The sequence below is a fragment of the Phoxinus phoxinus genome (genome assembly GCF_949152265.1).
Source record: "Phoxinus phoxinus genome assembly, chromosome: 14".
In the NCBI taxonomy this organism is placed as follows: domain Eukaryota; kingdom Metazoa; phylum Chordata; class Actinopteri; order Cypriniformes; family Leuciscidae; genus Phoxinus; species Phoxinus phoxinus.
In genome coordinates, this window is record NC_136889.1 from 6,864,656 (window position 1) to 6,881,424 (window position 16,769).

General features: G+C 38.1%; 2 protein-coding genes across 6 annotated transcripts in view; both read left to right on the forward strand.

The window, feature by feature from the left end:
- The first annotated feature begins 386 nt into the window (after positions 1-386).
- Positions 387-7,595, forward strand: LOC307009982 (eukaryotic translation initiation factor 5-like). Of its 2 annotated transcripts, XM_079634265.1 has the most exons (12): positions 387-470; positions 714-910; positions 2,684-2,963; positions 3,112-3,193; positions 3,300-3,472; positions 4,317-4,428; positions 4,584-4,711; positions 4,798-4,959; positions 5,612-5,773; positions 6,285-6,449; positions 6,567-6,707; positions 7,168-7,595. In XM_079634265.1, exons 3-12 carry the CDS (start codon positions 2,892-2,894, stop codon positions 7,261-7,263), a joined length of 1,293 nt encoding a protein of 430 aa, XP_079490391.1. In that variant the 5' UTR covers positions 387-470; positions 714-910; positions 2,684-2,891; the 3' UTR covers positions 7,264-7,595. The 2 variants fall into 2 exon arrangements, with proteins under 2 accessions (XP_079490391.1, XP_079490392.1); XM_079634266.1 differs by lacking the exons at positions 387-470; positions 714-910 and adding an exon at positions 1,050-1,161.
- Positions 7,596-8,890: 1,295 nt separating this feature from the next.
- mark3a (MAP/microtubule affinity-regulating kinase 3a) overlaps positions 8,891-16,769 on the forward strand; it is a 32,112-nt gene continuing 24,233 nt past the window's right edge. For all 4 annotated transcript variants that reach the window (XM_079635182.1, XM_079635180.1, XM_079635179.1 and 1 more), the window contains exons 1-3: positions 8,891-9,925; positions 12,054-12,245; positions 12,796-12,849. In XM_079635182.1, coding sequence (XP_079491308.1) covers positions 9,872-9,925; positions 12,054-12,245; positions 12,796-12,849 — 300 coding nt within the window. In that variant the 5' untranslated portion in view covers positions 8,891-9,871. The remainder of the gene's footprint in view (positions 9,926-12,053; positions 12,246-12,795; positions 12,850-16,769) is intronic.

The following is a 16,769-nucleotide window of genomic DNA, read 5'->3' on the forward strand; positions in this document are numbered from 1 at the left end:
GCATGTTTTGTGAATCTGATTTGTATGTGGTGACCACAAAAAGCCTGATTCCATATCATAGCCATTTAAGTTTTGCAAAGACTATTTGGGTACAGTAGCCTAACTGCTATAGCCTGAACTCCCCTTACTATTTTTTTTATACAAAATTCTCTTTAAAAAAGGACGTTGCATTTTCTTTGATGCAAAAAGCCTCAACTAGGCTATATTACATAACCTATATAATTCTCCATTGCGGGTATGAGTTGCATGAGAAGAACGTAAACCGAAATAAATACAGACTATATGTGATTCAGTGATGATTGACGTCAAAAGGAGCAAGTCAGCGTTAGGAAATTAAATACAGGAAGAGATTTTAGCCAATTAATGGCCACGGTAGGCGGGGCTATGTGGATTGCACGCGAGTTACACGCCCATCATCAGCACTCACAACTCATTCTGCCTTTGCGTGGAGCAAAGAAGGTTCTGGAAAGGTAAGACGTGACATGAACCAATTTTAAAACTACATACTGGTAATTTAACACGTCTCAGACATATATCCGTAGTGTTTGAGTCTAATAAATGACACATAAGTCGTTTGAAAAAACGTTTGTTTTCTTATTATGACGAAGCAGGGAGATGCTTAGCTTTATAAGTATAACTGTTAACGTTAAACGTTACACAGCAAGTGTGTTGCCAAGTTGCATTTGACAAATCTAGCTTTTTTTCTAATCCAGCTTCTCTCCGGAAATCCGATACCCCTCGACTGATCGGCTGCATCGCTCAGCACTTCCCAGGTTTTATCTCTCTGTACCGTTGTGTCGTGTTACATTCTTTGGATCACGACCCAACATATCCAGGCTTTCCACTGTCAACCCTTCACTCCGTCGGTGGACGACTAGCGTTGTGTTTATGTCTTTATTTTACGGAAACGGTGAGTATACGGCCGGTCATTTGCATAAACTGCTTTGCCAATATCTATTACACATTTGTAAATGCGTTTTGGGTTCATATGACTTGGAAACGAGTGTTTTGGTGGTTTTTATAACTAGCTAATGGGTGTGAACTAGCTTGACGGAGGGGAACAAAATGGCGTCATGTTGCTTTTGCGCACTCCGCTGCGCGCTAACCGTGACGCACTCTGCACCACCGCGACGAACACACAACTTTACGACTCTTTCTGAGGTTTGTCAAAGCAAACGCGTCTTTGCTGTGTTTTAATCATTAAGGGTGATCTAATGGCAGTCGTCGATATTTGACGTGTTTATTTCGATGTAAAAAATAGCGTAACATTTGTGGGTTTAGCTCGAGCGGGTAACCATGTGTATCGACCTTGGGTGCAATAACGTTACATGTGACTCGGTAGCTTACATATAATTTATAAACGCATGTTAAAAGATCCTTATACATTGACGTGAGCTCTGAATATGTCTTATTCTCTTAATGTTAATGTACTTTCAATGAGACTAACCGATGGACACGTGGATAATACTACGTGATCGTAATTTTACTTTTTTTGGTTTTGGAAACCTTGTTCTGTCACGTAACTTACAGCTGTAAAATTTTCCTCACCACGTGTTCACTTGGCTTGAGTCATGCTTAAACTGCTGACGCAGTCGATGACGTGGGTAGCCGGGGTCTTGATCAAGGACTCTATTAAATTATTAAAGAATACCTCTATTAAATTATTTAATTTTGTTGGTAGAGAGAACATTAAAAGTAATTTATTATATTCATTGTAAAGTTAATTATGTGACCTTCCTAACCACCTTAGACATTGACAAGTCTTTTTCCAATAATCAGATATGTTTTTTGACTGACAAACTTTTAAGTTTACGCGTGAAATTAATTATTGAATGTGACAAGACAAATAACATTAACAGCCTTTTTTTCTTCATATTATTAGGCGTAAGATCATTTGTGAATGTGTGTTTTTTAAGATAAGTATTGTTTGCGAAAAAATCAAATAGATTGCTAGACAATAAATGATATATTTTTGATCACAGTCTTGATTCAAGTCCTGAATTGGTTATATTATTCAAAATGTTTCACAGAAGAGAAATGTGACCCTGGATCACAAAACCAGTCATAAGTCGCACGGGTATATGTGTGGCAATAGCCAACAATACATTGAAAGGGTCAAAATTGTAGATTTTTCTTTTATGCCAAAAATCATTAGGATATTAAGTAAAGATCATGTTCCATGAAGATATTTTGTAAATTTCCTACCATAAATATATTGAACATTTATTTTTGTGAGTGAATGCAGCACAATCGCGAACATAAATGGACAACTTTAGAGGAGATTTTCTCAATGTTTTGATTTTTTTGCACCCTCAGATTCCAGATTTTCAATAGTTGTATCTCGGGCCAAATATTGTCCTATCATAACAAACCATATGTCAATGGAAAGCTTATTTATTAATCTTCCAGATGATGTATACATCTCAATTTAAAAAAATTACCCATGTGACTGCTTTTGTCATCCAGGGTCACAAATAGGCTTGTGCTGTTGTACTAAATATCTGCACAGCTGCAATTTTTTCCGCATACAAAAATTGGCCAGTTAGTTTGTATATCTCTTCTGCCTACAAAAGGGCTTTCAGAACTATCCAATGCATCAAGTGGATTGCCAAGTAACTTATCTAATTAATTAAAGGAGTGGAAATAACCGTTGTATAATAGTGTATTTCACTTTGCTTTTCAGAGCTGTTGCGCAGCTGTTGGAAAGCAAGCGGAGGAAACCTAGTCCACGAGCAAGGAGTTCGCAGCCACTGTGGCAAGATCTTTTTCATGTCAGAGACCGAGCACACTTGCAGTTGTTTATGTCATCCCCTCTTCTCCAGACAGAAGATACCCAAAAAATCCCATTCAAGATCTTCTTATCTTGCTGATAGTGCCTCAGATCACTCAAAATGTCTGTCAACGTCAACCGCAATGTGTCGGACCAGTTCTACCGCTACAAGATGCCCCGTTTGATTGCCAAGGTACACAAGAGACTCATTTTGGTCTGAATGCTGTATAAATATTTCTGCGTAGAGTAATAATAATTTCTTATTGATGTATACAGTGGCAATCTGATATTCAGTTGGAGAAGATTAAAAAAAATATCCCACTGTCACTTTCATTTAATAGGTGGAAGGCAAAGGGAATGGAATCAAGACGGTCATTGTCAACATGGTTGATGTTGCAAAGGCACTGAACAGACCACCAACCTGTAAGTTTGTTTTTAGAATTAGTTACAACCTAGACCTTATTATTTCAGTAGTGTTTCATTATGAAACAATTATGATTTTTTTTTTCTTTTTCTGTTATTTCATCAGATCCAACTAAGTTTTTTGGCTGTGAGTTGGGGGCGCAGACTCAGTTTGATGCTAAGAATGACCGCTTCATCGTAAACGGATCCCATGAAGCCAACAAACTGCAGGACATGCTGGACGGATTTATCCGCAAGTTTGTGCTGTGCTCCGAGTGTGACAATCCTGAGACTGACCTGGTAAGTTGACAATCAGGGTTTTTGCCTGCTGAAAAGGTTTGTCCACTCATGGTTAAAAATTAAAGATTGTTTACTTTTTCGTTTTGCTGGCGGTCAGTTAGTGTTTGGAGAACATTTTGAGGTGTACTTAAACTTGTTTTTGCCTTTTTGGGAAAGGGCAGTTGGTTTGTGGTGTTCTGTACACTTAACTTTGTCCTTTGACTTTCATAACGCCTACACAATTGTTGAAAAGATATCCACAGTTGTGAAAGCATTAGTTATTTGTTGTGTTTTATATACATATATATAAAACGCAGCAAATAATTAATGCTTTCACAAAGCTCCAATTTATTTTTATTATTTCAGTTTTAGTCATTTTAGTACTTTAATGTTTTATTTATTTTTACTTAAACCTAATATTTCTTTTTTAATTAATGAAAAAATTTTTTCATCTATTTATATTTTATTGCAATATTTAAATAAGCTCAAAGTCTGCAAATGTCTGCTGTATATGGGAGTGGTATAAATTGTTCTTATATTGATTATGGCCGGTTTAGCTAATTTAGTTTTAACACCAATAATTGTGTAAATTAAAATGTGATTATGTATATGTATTTTTTTTTAGAAGCCTAAGAGAAACTACTGATTTATTTAATGTCATTGAACACTTTAACACCATTTCGAATAAACCATTGCAATTCCTTGTAATAGCAAGTTTCTTCCATACTTCCACATTTTCAGCTGTTATTTAAAACACTGCAATCCAATCCTCACATGGTTTTGAAAATCGAAAACTTTGTTGTCAATTCAAAAATCCTTTTATTTTCAAAAATGGTCCTCATAGTATCTGATGTTTAATTTGCAGCATATTAACCCAAAGAAGCAGACCATCGGAAGCTCTTGCAAGGCTTGCGGTAATCAGGGAATGCTGGACACTCGGCACAAACTGTGCACATTCATCCTCAAAAACCCACCTGGTGAGTTGTGGACTGTTAAAATGCATCTACTTCTGTTATTTACTATATTTAGTATCAGAAATGTATGCTTTGTTTGCTGTTTAAATTTCTAATTTTAGCTTTTCATATAAGGTTTATAAACACAATTTTAAGAGCTAATCTGTTTCAAAATGCAGAGAGTGATAGCAGTTGTGTGAAAGAGAAGAAAGAGAAAGAGAAGAAAAACAGAAAGAAGGATAAGGAGAATGGCTCTGGGAGTGGTGAGGCTGGGAACCATAACGACATAGATGCACCAGATGCTGTGGTAAGAGATACCCATGAACTTTTTCTCTTTTTTTACTGTAATTTCTAACCAGTACATTGAAGTGTATGTTTGTGGGGATTGTGTAGGATGGTGAGGAAGATGACGATGACTGGGCAGAGGAAACCACAGAGGAGGCCCAGCGTCGCCGTATGGAGGAGATCAGTGACCATGCTAAGAACCTGACCCTCAGCGAGGACCTGGAAAAACCCCTGGAGGAGAGGGTCAACATGTTCTACAACTTTGTCAAAGTAAATATTGCCACTGTTGGTTTCCAGTGTAAAAACATGAAACATGAAGTTACACTACTGTTCAAAAGTTTGGGGTCGGTATGTTTTTAAAAAGATGCTCACTATGGCTGCACATACTTGATTTAAAATACAGTAAAAATGGTGATATTGTTAAATCTTATTACAATTTAAAAATTATATTTTCTATTTGAATATATTTTAAAATGTAATATATTCCTGTGATGGTAAAGCTGATTTTTCAGCATCATTACTCCAGTGTCACATGATCCTTCTGCAATCATTCAAATATGCTGATTTGCTGCTCAAGAGACATTTCTCATTAATGCGGAAAACAGTTCTGCTGTTTAATATTTTTATGGAAAGTGTGCATTCAGCATTCTTTGATGAATAGAAAGTACAAACGAACAGCATTTATTTGAAATGGGAACTTTTCTAGCATTATAAATCTCTTTACTGTCACTTTAGATCAGTGTATTGAGTCCTTGTTGAATAAGTGTTTGTATTTTTGTAATTTCTTGTACAAAACATTTTACTGACTCCGAACATTTCAATGGTAGTTAACCATAGGTCTGTAAATTTACTGTAAAAAAAGATTTAAACCAAAGATCTATTAATGCTACCAGTACTCAAACATCTCTCTTTTTCTACTCAGCAAAAGAAAGAGAGTGGAGCAATTGGCTCTGCGGATAAGGAGATTCTGGCAGAAGCAGAAAGGCTGGATGTGAGAGCCATGGGACCGCTCATCTTGAGTGAACTGCTCTTTGACGAGAACATTAGAGACCAAATCAAGAAATACAAACGTCACTTCCTGCGGGTACTTTTTCAGAACAACACCAGTTCTAATTTTAAATCTGATAGATGGGACGCACAGGATCTGCATGTACAAGACTAATCGGAAAAACCCTGTAACTTATTTAATTTTTGCCTTAAGCTGAGTGTAGTTACACTCAGCTCAATTTTAATACGTTTTAAACCCAGAATTTGATAGATTTTGCCCCAAAATTAGCACATAAAATACAAATAAAAGTTTTCATCTTGGCCTAGTGATAGATGAATATTTATAGCAGGACACTGAGACCTGCCTACAAGCTGAGATGATGCCATGCTAAAAATAAGTCTTGACTAGCAATTTAAATGACACTTTTGAATCAGCAGCTTTGATATCTACCAATTTTCATTTGCTGCTGAGATTATGTAGCAAAACTATCTACTGGTGCAAAACAGTTTATCTGTCTTAACATGCATGTGTCTGCTTATGTTTGATAAATGTACATAGTTTTACCTCAATCCCAGTGCTGAAAGTGAAAGATTCTCCTTTCTTGCAGTTCTGCTTCAACGATAAGAAAGCTCAGAAGTATCTGCTGGGAGGTTTTGAGTGTCTGGTGAAGCTTTATCAAAGTCAGCTGCTGCCACGAGTGGCCGTCATTCTCAAAGATCTCTATGATGCCGACCTACTGGAGGAGGATGTCATTCTCGCATGGGCAGAGAAGGTGTGCATTTCACAAGTTCACATACAACTTCGATTGATAGAGCATTTTATAAGATCATGGTCGTAAAATAAGTTTTCTTTGAACTATGAATCTTGATTAATATTCCTTTGTTTTAAGGTATCGAAGAAGTATGTTTCCAAGGAGCTGGCCAAGGAGATCCATGCCAAGGCGGCTCCCTTTGTCAAATGGCTGAAGGAGGCAGAGGAGGAGAGTGAGGGGAGTGAAGGAGAGGAGGAAGATGATGATGAAAATGTTGAGGTAAATTCATAATTTTTTAACCAGTTTGAAACTATTGGATTAGCTCAATTTATTTGAGCAGATTGGACAAAAGCCCCTTTATCCAGCTATAGCTGCATCATTTTATCTCAGTCCTTGGAAGAATTAGTTGTTTCTCAGGCTTCAGCCATTTCTCAATATAGTGTAGCGGTTTTTTTAACACTTGAGCCTATGGAAGCTTGTTTCCACCATGGGAAGAAAAAAAAATCCTGTTCTGCTATGTATAATCATGTACACGTGGCATTTAATTGCAAACACAAACTCTTAACTTGTAGTAAATTAGAGAAACGGTGTTATATTTTAAATGTCAGCAGGAGCCTTGGGACTGTAATTAGTGTAATTACATTAGTCTTCTCTGGGCTAGAATTAGAGAGAGGTTGAGAGAGGCTTGTGTAATATTCAGATTTTCGTCCTTCTCATTTGAACTCTCTTTGGTCTTCAGGTTGAGTACTCTCACTCTGCACGAGAGCTAAAGGTGGAGACCGTCCAGCCAGAGAAAGCAGAAGAGGATGACGACCTTGATATAGATGCCATTTAAAGAAAAAAGTGAAACTGCAGCTGCCATCCTGGAACCTTGCTGCTTCCTGTTGTAATGATCAAATGGATCACAGTGGCCTCCTGTTTAGCCCCAGTCTTGTTTTGTCTCACTTTCTCCTTGGTTATATTTGATTTGCAAGAATGGTTTTAATATAGCTCTTTCATTGACTTGCTGCTAAAGTAATAAGAACTTTTGAGCTTTATTGTCTGTATTGAGCAATTTTGTTGTATTGTGAGCTTGACTTTGATTCATGAGTTTGCTTATACTGTACATCTGATTATTTTTTTCTTTCTTTCTTGAAATCATAAAATAAAGGTTTTTGCTGTACTTTATATGGACTATTTTGATTTCTTAACTAAATAGCATCACTCCCTTCAACCACATGCCTTCTCACCAAAACCCTACCCACCAAAAGAATATCCAGAATATGCATAACTCTTAGAGTATTTTTGATTGGCTAAAAAGAACACGGGCTGCTCCCCAGACTCAGTCTATGGCTGTTATTAGGACATCTACTGAGATATGTTGTGTAGTAGTAACATCCGAAATTGCAGCAATTGTCTATTGTGGGAAATAATATTTATGGTTGAATGTCAAGTCTAAAATGGCCACTAGATGGCAGAATACATCAGGGCATAACTGGGGATTCACATCTAAACTGACATAAGGCTGTAAATAGGTGGTTCTCGTTCTCGACCCTTTCTTTTTTTACTCCAATGTTCACCATTTTTAGGGGTCTGGGCACTCCCCCTTTCCTCCAAGGTCCACCATTGTAGGAGCCCCTCTTTTTTTTGATGTATACTATTTTAATTAAATGCCAAATGCAGCCAGGAAAATGTTACATCTCATGCAATATGCAAATTCGATTCATATAAGGCATATTGACACAATGCAGTGGTGTTTTGAGATGCTTTTTTTTTTTTTTTGCTTATTTTTCAATGTAAATTAATGTTCCAGTTACAAGTTGACCTTTTTTAGGCTAAATAGATAAGCATTACTTAAACTATAGAAAACAACACAACCAAAACTATTTTATTTAGCATTTTTACATTAACATGATAGTATTGTTCTATTTATTAAAACTAAGTATATTTCTTATCAAGGTTTCTCTCTTCTTTTTTAAACATCTATCCAAAATAACAATAAGAAGGTGCATTAGCCTAAATTCAATATTTTATTTGTAAATTGATGTTCAGCTGTTCTATTCAATAGTCCACTTATTTTTTGGGATCGTCAGTCATCAAAGTTCGGTAAATTGGTGTCATAATGCTGGTCACAGACATGGAGATTTAACTGATTACTGAAAACACATTAAATACATACATTTTAGTCATGTTGATCACTTTCATTTGAATGTTTTGTGTTCGAGAGAGAGAGAGAGAGAGAGAATATTTTTAAGGAAATACATAGCAAGGCCATTTGAGTTATTTGGAAAGCAGGTGTACTTTCACACATCTTTCACACAGCATCCTCTAGTGTTTCCTAAGTCATATCCAATTTAATATCCTTATAAATAACCTTAAAAGGTTATAAGGACTATATTCCTTGAGACAAACGATTTAAGACATTTTTTGTTTTTGTTTTGTTACATTGTTTGATTTGCTTTTCTTTCTTTTTTTTTAGATACCTCGTCATAAGATCTCAACATGGCGGCGCCCACAAGGGGGCGACCCGATCCATGTCGAACAAAACAGCTGTTTCCCAAAAACTAATAAATCTAGTTTCCCATCTCACGTCGGTATACAATTTGACAGTTCTCAAACTTGCATCTTTGAGTAAAGCACACTGACCAATTAATTGAAAACCTTTGTCTTCATTTGCCAAACTGGTCAAACCATATATGATGAAATTACAATTCAATTCAATTTGAACAGGGTGTGTCACAATTGTTATGGTATGATGAAGTTTTTCCCTTTTTTCCATATGAACACCTACAGCTCCCCGAGGGATGCGGCGCTCACCAATGAGCACAGGGATCCTTCTGTTTCCTCACTTCCTCTGTCTCGCTCAGGGCTCGGCTCGAAACTCCTGCGCTGTTGAGCAGCCATCTTGGATCTCGCTTTGAACCAGAGGCAACAGACAGACGCGGCTGTTCGGGTGGAATGGAACCGTCAACGAGCGTGACTTCCCCGCGGCCCCGACGCCTGTGATCACCCGCGTTACCCCGCTGCTGCCGTTACCACTGAATGTACTGGACAGTCCGTTTGAAGGACCGTTCGATGAGCAGATTGTCTTTGGGGGGAGATCGCAGAGGAGGCCCCGTGAAGTGCAATTTTCTCTATTCTTACCTGAACCGGACATCCGAAATATGAAGCAGACAGCGACGCCAGGCCTGAAAGTATTATGTTTTTAGCAGTGCACAAGTTAACCGGTCTCGTTCGCTTTTCAGGGATCTTTTAGATGGCGTTCACTCGGTAATAAAACGCAGTAACGTCCGCGAGCGTCCGGAATATTTCTCCCAAACTTTTAACAACTTTGTTACCAGCTATAGAAGCAATTCAATGATATTGACCAAGCGTGTAATCGGTCAAATATATTTCATATTCGTTGCACTGCAAACCCTGCTGCTTAAATTGTAATTCCGGGAAAGCAGCTTTCCATCAACACTATGTCAACAACAAGAGCCCCCCTGCCAACCGTCAACGAACGGAAGGCTGAAAACGTAAGTAGCCTGTTTATGTTGTAGTTCCTGGTTAATAGCAAATTATAACTGTTGTGAACTGACCCAATTCTGTGTTGATTATTCACTTATTAGTGTATTATTTTATCTTGTCGCGATGTATGGCTGCGTCTCAACATCTAGTGAGCAGCCTAAGTTACATAGACAGCGATTTAGTCAAACCGATGCTGCCGTCTAAAACCATTCAGCTCATTTCCTCCAGAATTAAGGGCAGTGTCGCATTCCATACCCGTGTTTTGTGTGCTTTAAGTGGATTAGCAGTACCGTGCCAGTCTTTGGACAGATGGGGCACCAGGCTGAAGTGACGCATGGGGTCTGGGGCATCGGTACTTTTATGCACAATGAGTGCAACATATGCTTGATTAGTTAAAGTCCTGCACACTAGTGAGTGATCGTGCGTGGGTTTGCATGTTTAATGCGCCAATAGGATGCAGATATTGCGCATTGGCGTCAGTCTGTCCTATAGGTTACTGCTCATACGTCAGCAGTGAGGGAAGGTGACATGAGCACGCGCGCTTATGCAGGTCCCCCTTAAAGATGCCCGTGTATAATGAGCATTAAGTTACGGTCTTTGACTTTTCCACTGCATATTCGATGCTATCTGTCTGTCTGTCATTCAATCATTCTGTCTTTCTACCGTTCTATCAATCTTTTTGACATTCAGTCTGCCATTCAATTTGTTTTTCTATATGTCTGTCGTTCAGTTTGTTGTTCTGTCTCCATCTCTCAGTCTGTCTGTCTGTCGGTGTCTGTCTATCGCTCTTATCGATGTGTTTTAATTATCTGGCTGTCTGTTCTATCTATCTAAACATGTAGGAATTGCTCTTTTTATGAAATGAGAATATTGTGTGCACACTATTCATATATTAAGTTAAAGGATTCTGTAGATGCTTCAGTGTGTTCAATATCTGAGTGAATGTGTTGACATTTGTTAATATTTATAATGTCTTACCAGAATGTACATATTTTAATACACAACTCTTGCTCACTTTTAAATCAAAGGATGTTTCAATCACCCATCCACTCAGCCCCACCTGCCCCAAAATCTCTAACACACACACACACACACACACACACACACACACACACACACACACACACACACACACACACACACACACACACACACACACACACACACAGTGTCAAAAAGACTCCAGCAGTGATGCAGCTCGACAGTATCAGTGTTGCTGGATGGGAGAGTATTGATGAGTTCTTCTAATAAAAAAAGGACAGGGCTGTTCGGTTCAATGCCATTTAACTTGCAAACACAAAAATGAGAGGATCGCAATCTAATATGAGGCATCGTGCAAGCTTAAGCGTAAGTGACCTTTATTCAAGATCGTTCTGTTCGTTTTATTGCAGGGGGGTCGTATCATTTCTATGGTTCTGTGTTATATAACGTTTATTATCAAGTGTTAGTGTTGGTGGATTTATAATCTATTAGGCAGAGCTTTGTGGATAACAGTCAAGTCGGGCGTCAGGGACAATATGCAGGATTTAGTGGGAACATTGTATAGCGCAGTGTCAGCGTACCCTTACATACAGAGGTGTTAGTACCACATGAGAATCACTGACTTACTAAACATCATCCTGTTGCACTCGTGACCTCTGAATGGAACAATTAGTTTATTTGTAGTCTGGTGTATGTTGCACAAAGGTCCCGTCACAAGGTTACAAGAGACCTTGAGAAATGTTAGAGTAATGGAATGAACTTATATTGTGTTTTTAATTTCAGACTCCGATTAACTTTTGATTAAACATGTTTGACGTCTTTGAGAAAGTAGTAAATGCAGATGACTCATGATATAATTTTGTTACGGCGACGATCATTTGGGGTGATGATGGATGCGACTGCTCATCGAGTTCTCTGACACTGCATGGGTGGAGTCAATATTAGTGATTTCTTCTCTGACTGGGACCTTTGTGTCTGTTGCCAAATACCTGGTCTTTGTATGACTGTCTGAAATTGTGTAAATTCTTGGAGGGCAAATGCTGGGATAAAATGAGTAAGACTGAAATTATAATTTAGAAATTTTGGGAAGGATTAAGTTTTAAAATGTTGTTGTTGTTGTTGTTTGTAATTTACATGCGTTTTGAATTCTAACAGCATACAACGAATGGCCATGGCCGAGGGGAGGTGACCTCTCGATCTGTGAGGTCAAGTGGTCGAAACCGGAATTCTGGCTCAGGATTGGATGATGTGCACCCTCTTGTTGGAAATTACCGGCTGCTAAAAACCATTGGAAAGGGCAACTTCGCCAAGGTCAAACTGGCTCGCCATATCCTCACAGGAAGCGAGGTGAGGAGTCAGAAGTCATGAGTGTGTTTCCTGATCTGTGGGGTATGGGAGTTTTCCAGAGACGGACATGTTAGCTTTTCTGTTTCCTTTTTGAATTGCAACACATATACAGACATTTATAATAATGTTACAAAATTCTGTTTCAAATAAATCCTGTTATGTTGTACTTTCTATTCATCAAAGAATCCTGAAAAAAAGTTTCACTGTTTTCTCAAAAAAATTAAGCAGCAAAATTGTTTTTCAACTTTGATGATCAGAAATATTCGCACCATATCAGGATATTAGAATGATTTCTGAAGGATCATGTGACACTGAGGACTGGAGTAATGATGCTGAAAAATCAGCCTTGCATCGCAGGAATAAATTCAATTTTAAAATGTTTTTTAATGGTAATGTTTCACAATATAAATGTTTTGAATGTATTCTTTTGATCAAATAGATGCAGCCTTGGTGAACATAAGAGAATTTCACTTTTTACAGACTCTAACCCTTTTTAATGGTAGTGTTTAGCCTGTAGTCTAAGTTCTCATTTTCCTCTTTTCCTCCTCAGGTGGCTATAAAAATGATTGATAAAACCCAACTGAATCCAACAAGCCTTCAAAAGGTGAGGTTCACATTTGATATTAAAATGTGCATGTTTTACTTTACCTGAATGTATTGAATGATTCAGTTTTTTTTTTCTTCCTCAATGCTGCTAGTGTTGTGTAATATACCTTCAGTAGTTCACGTTCTCAGTTTGTTCATGACCCCGGGACACTGTTTTTGTCTGTGTGATACTGTGTATTGGCTACTTGGTTAGTTTTGTGTTTGGTAGTGGCGCAGTTCCATATGGATTCATAGGTAATGTTGGCTTTTTCAACTCAAATTTTAAACTGAGTGCAGATTGCAGTGCTGATCTTCTATCCAGGGTGTTTATCAGAGGCTTGTGTAGTGGAAATGGAACATCCTTTCAGCTGGTGTTGTCAGTCACCCATCATCATGAGGAGTTTATTCAAACAGAAGCTCCTCCAGCAGTAACCTTCGCACTCTTGAGCACAAATACTGAAGTACACCAGCTGTGCTGCAATACTCTGCCCACCTACTGCAGGCTGCGCCGCCACTCAAGCTCTCGACTGAACACACTCTTCCACACTTGTGCATTTGCAACCTTGTGTTTGGAAAGGTTTATTTCTAAATATACAAAGCTGTGTGGGAATGTGGAGCGAGCAAATGCTGTAATATGTTAATGCAATTAATATAGCATGGGCAACTTGTGTTCTACCGGTATATGTTAAGACATTTTGTTCCCTTGAAGCGTTAGTTCACCCAAAAATAAGGATTCTGTCATCATTACTCATACTCACCTTCATGTCGTTCCAAATTGGTAAGACTTTCGTTCATCTTCGGAACACAAACCGATATCTTTTTTTTGTTAAATGAAATCTGAGAGCTTTCTGTCTCTACATAGACAGCTACGCAACTACCACTTTGATGCTTCAAAAAGTTCATAAAGAGATCGTAAAACTAATCCATATGAATTGAGTGGTTTAGTCCAATATTTCTGAAGAGACTCAATCGCTTTATATGATGAACAGATTTAATTTAGGCCTTTCACATTTAAACATCTGTGAAAATAAACAGAAGCTCAACCGTATTTGCTTTACGCATGAGAATGAACCTCATTATCACACGTCAAGCGAACATGCTTGCGTTTCCATTTATCACAACTGATGTGAATGTTTATATGTGAATAAATGCCTAAATTTTAGGGGTGCACCGAAATTTCGGTCGCCGAAAATTTCGGCCGAAAATGGCATTATCGGTTTCGGGCCGAAATAAAAAAAGCCAGCCGAAAATGTCAACAGCGCCCCTCCCATCCGCGCGCAAGCGCTTGGGTTTCACCATAGACAGTATATAAGAGGGTTTCACTCACGGTCGAGCTGTTTGCACGCGTCTGCAAAGATTTGAGCATGTCAGCGGTATGGAAGTATTTTTAAAGTTTCAGATGAGGACAACCAGCTCCACCACTCCCACCACGCGCATCATGCGCTGTGCGTAGGGCACCAAGAGCTGAGAGGGCACCAAAAAATTGCGTAATGAAAAATCAATAATTATAATGCCGATATTATTTCAGTATAGAAATACAGACATCCCAAGTCTCCCGGAAGTTCTGGGAGTCTCCCGCATATTGATAGCGGCTCACTGATGCCCGCGAATTAGTTAAAATCTCCGGAATCTAGAGCGAGCGCGCCCGCGAGACTGTGCTCCAAACCGTGTAGCGCGTGCACGGCAGAGAGGAAGAGAGAGCAAGAGACCGCGCGCCTCATGAAGGACATGTAATATAAAATATATATAATATATAAAATATTTTAGGTTTTGTTATGTAACTGTTAGTGGTAATAAAAGTTTGATGATTATTCTATTGGTTTGTGATTTTTCATTTCAGATCCATTCAAAATTAAGCAATATAAATAAATGTATATTAAAGTTTTTAAAAGAAGCCATTTTCGGCTTCAGTTTCGGTTTTCGGCCAAGTGCATCCTAAATTTTCGGTATCGGTTTCGGCCCAGAATTTTCATTTCGGTGCATCACTACTAAATTTAGTCTGGTCATCATATAAAGCGATTGAGTCTCTTCAGAAATATTGGACTAAACCACTCAATTCATATGGATGATATGATGAACAGATTTAATTTAGACTTTTATTCACATATAAACATTGATCAATGCACATACGGAGCACATAAGATATGGTTAGCGCGCGCACGCACCAACATACTTCATTGGCGAAACCTCATTTGTTCTTGTGTGTGAGTAAATGATGACTTAAAAAAAAAAAAGTTGTGGTGAACATATCCTGTAATATCTGTATTCTTCCACTTAACGTATTTGGCCCAGACACAATCTTAAAATGCTCTGTGACACTTTTATAGAATAATTCCGTATTGCTAAATCTATAGTGCCACAGTTTGAAAAGTAAGTTGTAAAAAATTGGACACCATATACATATAAATAAATAATTTTTGGATTGCTCTTGTGGATTGCATGCAATAACAATCATACAGCACGACGGACCATTGTAGTCTGATTCATAAACTGATGATTTTTAACAAACCAGAAGGACTAGTGAATCATGAGGTGTTTAAATCAGTTTCTTTGACTCACTGAATAGTTTGGAGTGGCTCTTGACTTACTTTCTGAATCAAGTCATTACTTTCATCATGTCAAACTAATTTATTCTAATTATTATATTTAATAATTATATTTTTGATTAAGCAACTGGAAATGATTACCATTTGAAATGTCTCTGTACAGGTGTGTTCACTTTTGTGAAATTTTGAAAAAGCTCAATTGTATGAGGCACTGCTCAGTGCTCACTCAAAAGTCACTGTGGTCTGTTGGTCAATGCAGCAAACTGAACCCGTTGCCAAATCTGTGTGGATCTTTCACCCTCTCTGGAAATTCCCAATCATGTGGATTCTTATTGAAATGACTGGATTTGGTCTGTGAAAATCTGCAGTGCAATGATAAATGTGACCGTGCCTAAATGATGCTCCTTTAGTAGGTACTCTGGGATAGTAGTATAAAAAATTAATTACAACCTTGTGTTTGGGATAGCACAGAAATAAAAAAAAAAACAGTCAACATTATATTGCTTGTTGTGCCTGGTTAGGACAGTGTTATGGTGGTGAACAGTTTTGAGTTGATAATCAGTTTTCACAACAGCCAAGATGAAGGGAGGAGGAAGAGGATATGAGGGGGAAGGACAGATGGACATTTTGCTGGGCTGACAGGGAAGTGACAGACTGGAGGGACCTCAAAATGGTATGAGATGGAAGTTAAAGACTGGAAACAGGCACAGACACAAACAGCCTGATGACAGCCTGAATGAGGGGAGTTGAAGATGTACAGTACGTACGAGTGATAAATGGGGAACGAAAGGCTGGAGGGAGATGTGGGAATGGGATGATCTGAAGAATTCAAATGATAATGCTAATCAGTGCTTGCTCAGAGATACACAAGCCGAGCCGCGTCTCTAATTTTATCTGGAATCTGCTCGCCGCAGCCACCATTAGTTTTTCCACAGCGACCATTGATTGGGATTCAGAGTATATCCTCTCTCTGTGGCCTGCTGGTCCTCAGCCAACACACGACTGTGACTCACGCACCGCAATAATGACAGACCGACACAACCAGGCCGTCTCTTTGGCTCTTTTTGTGTTTTGGCTCTAATTATCAGCATACTTTTCATTTTCTCTTCCTCCTAACCCTCTATGGTGCGTGTTGTAACAGTTGTTTTTGTTGTTTTGTTATGAAATTTGAGGTAAGGTATGCTACCGTTCAAAAGTTTGGTTCTCTTTTAAATAAATTAATACTTTTATTCAGTAAGGATGCGTTAAAGTGATCAAAAAATACTTTTAAAATGCTACAAACGATTTCTATTTCAAATTTCAAAGCATTCTTTTTATCAAAGAATCCTGAAAAAAAGCATCAGGGTTTTCACACAAAAATAAATTAGCTGTTTTCAACATTGATGATAATGTT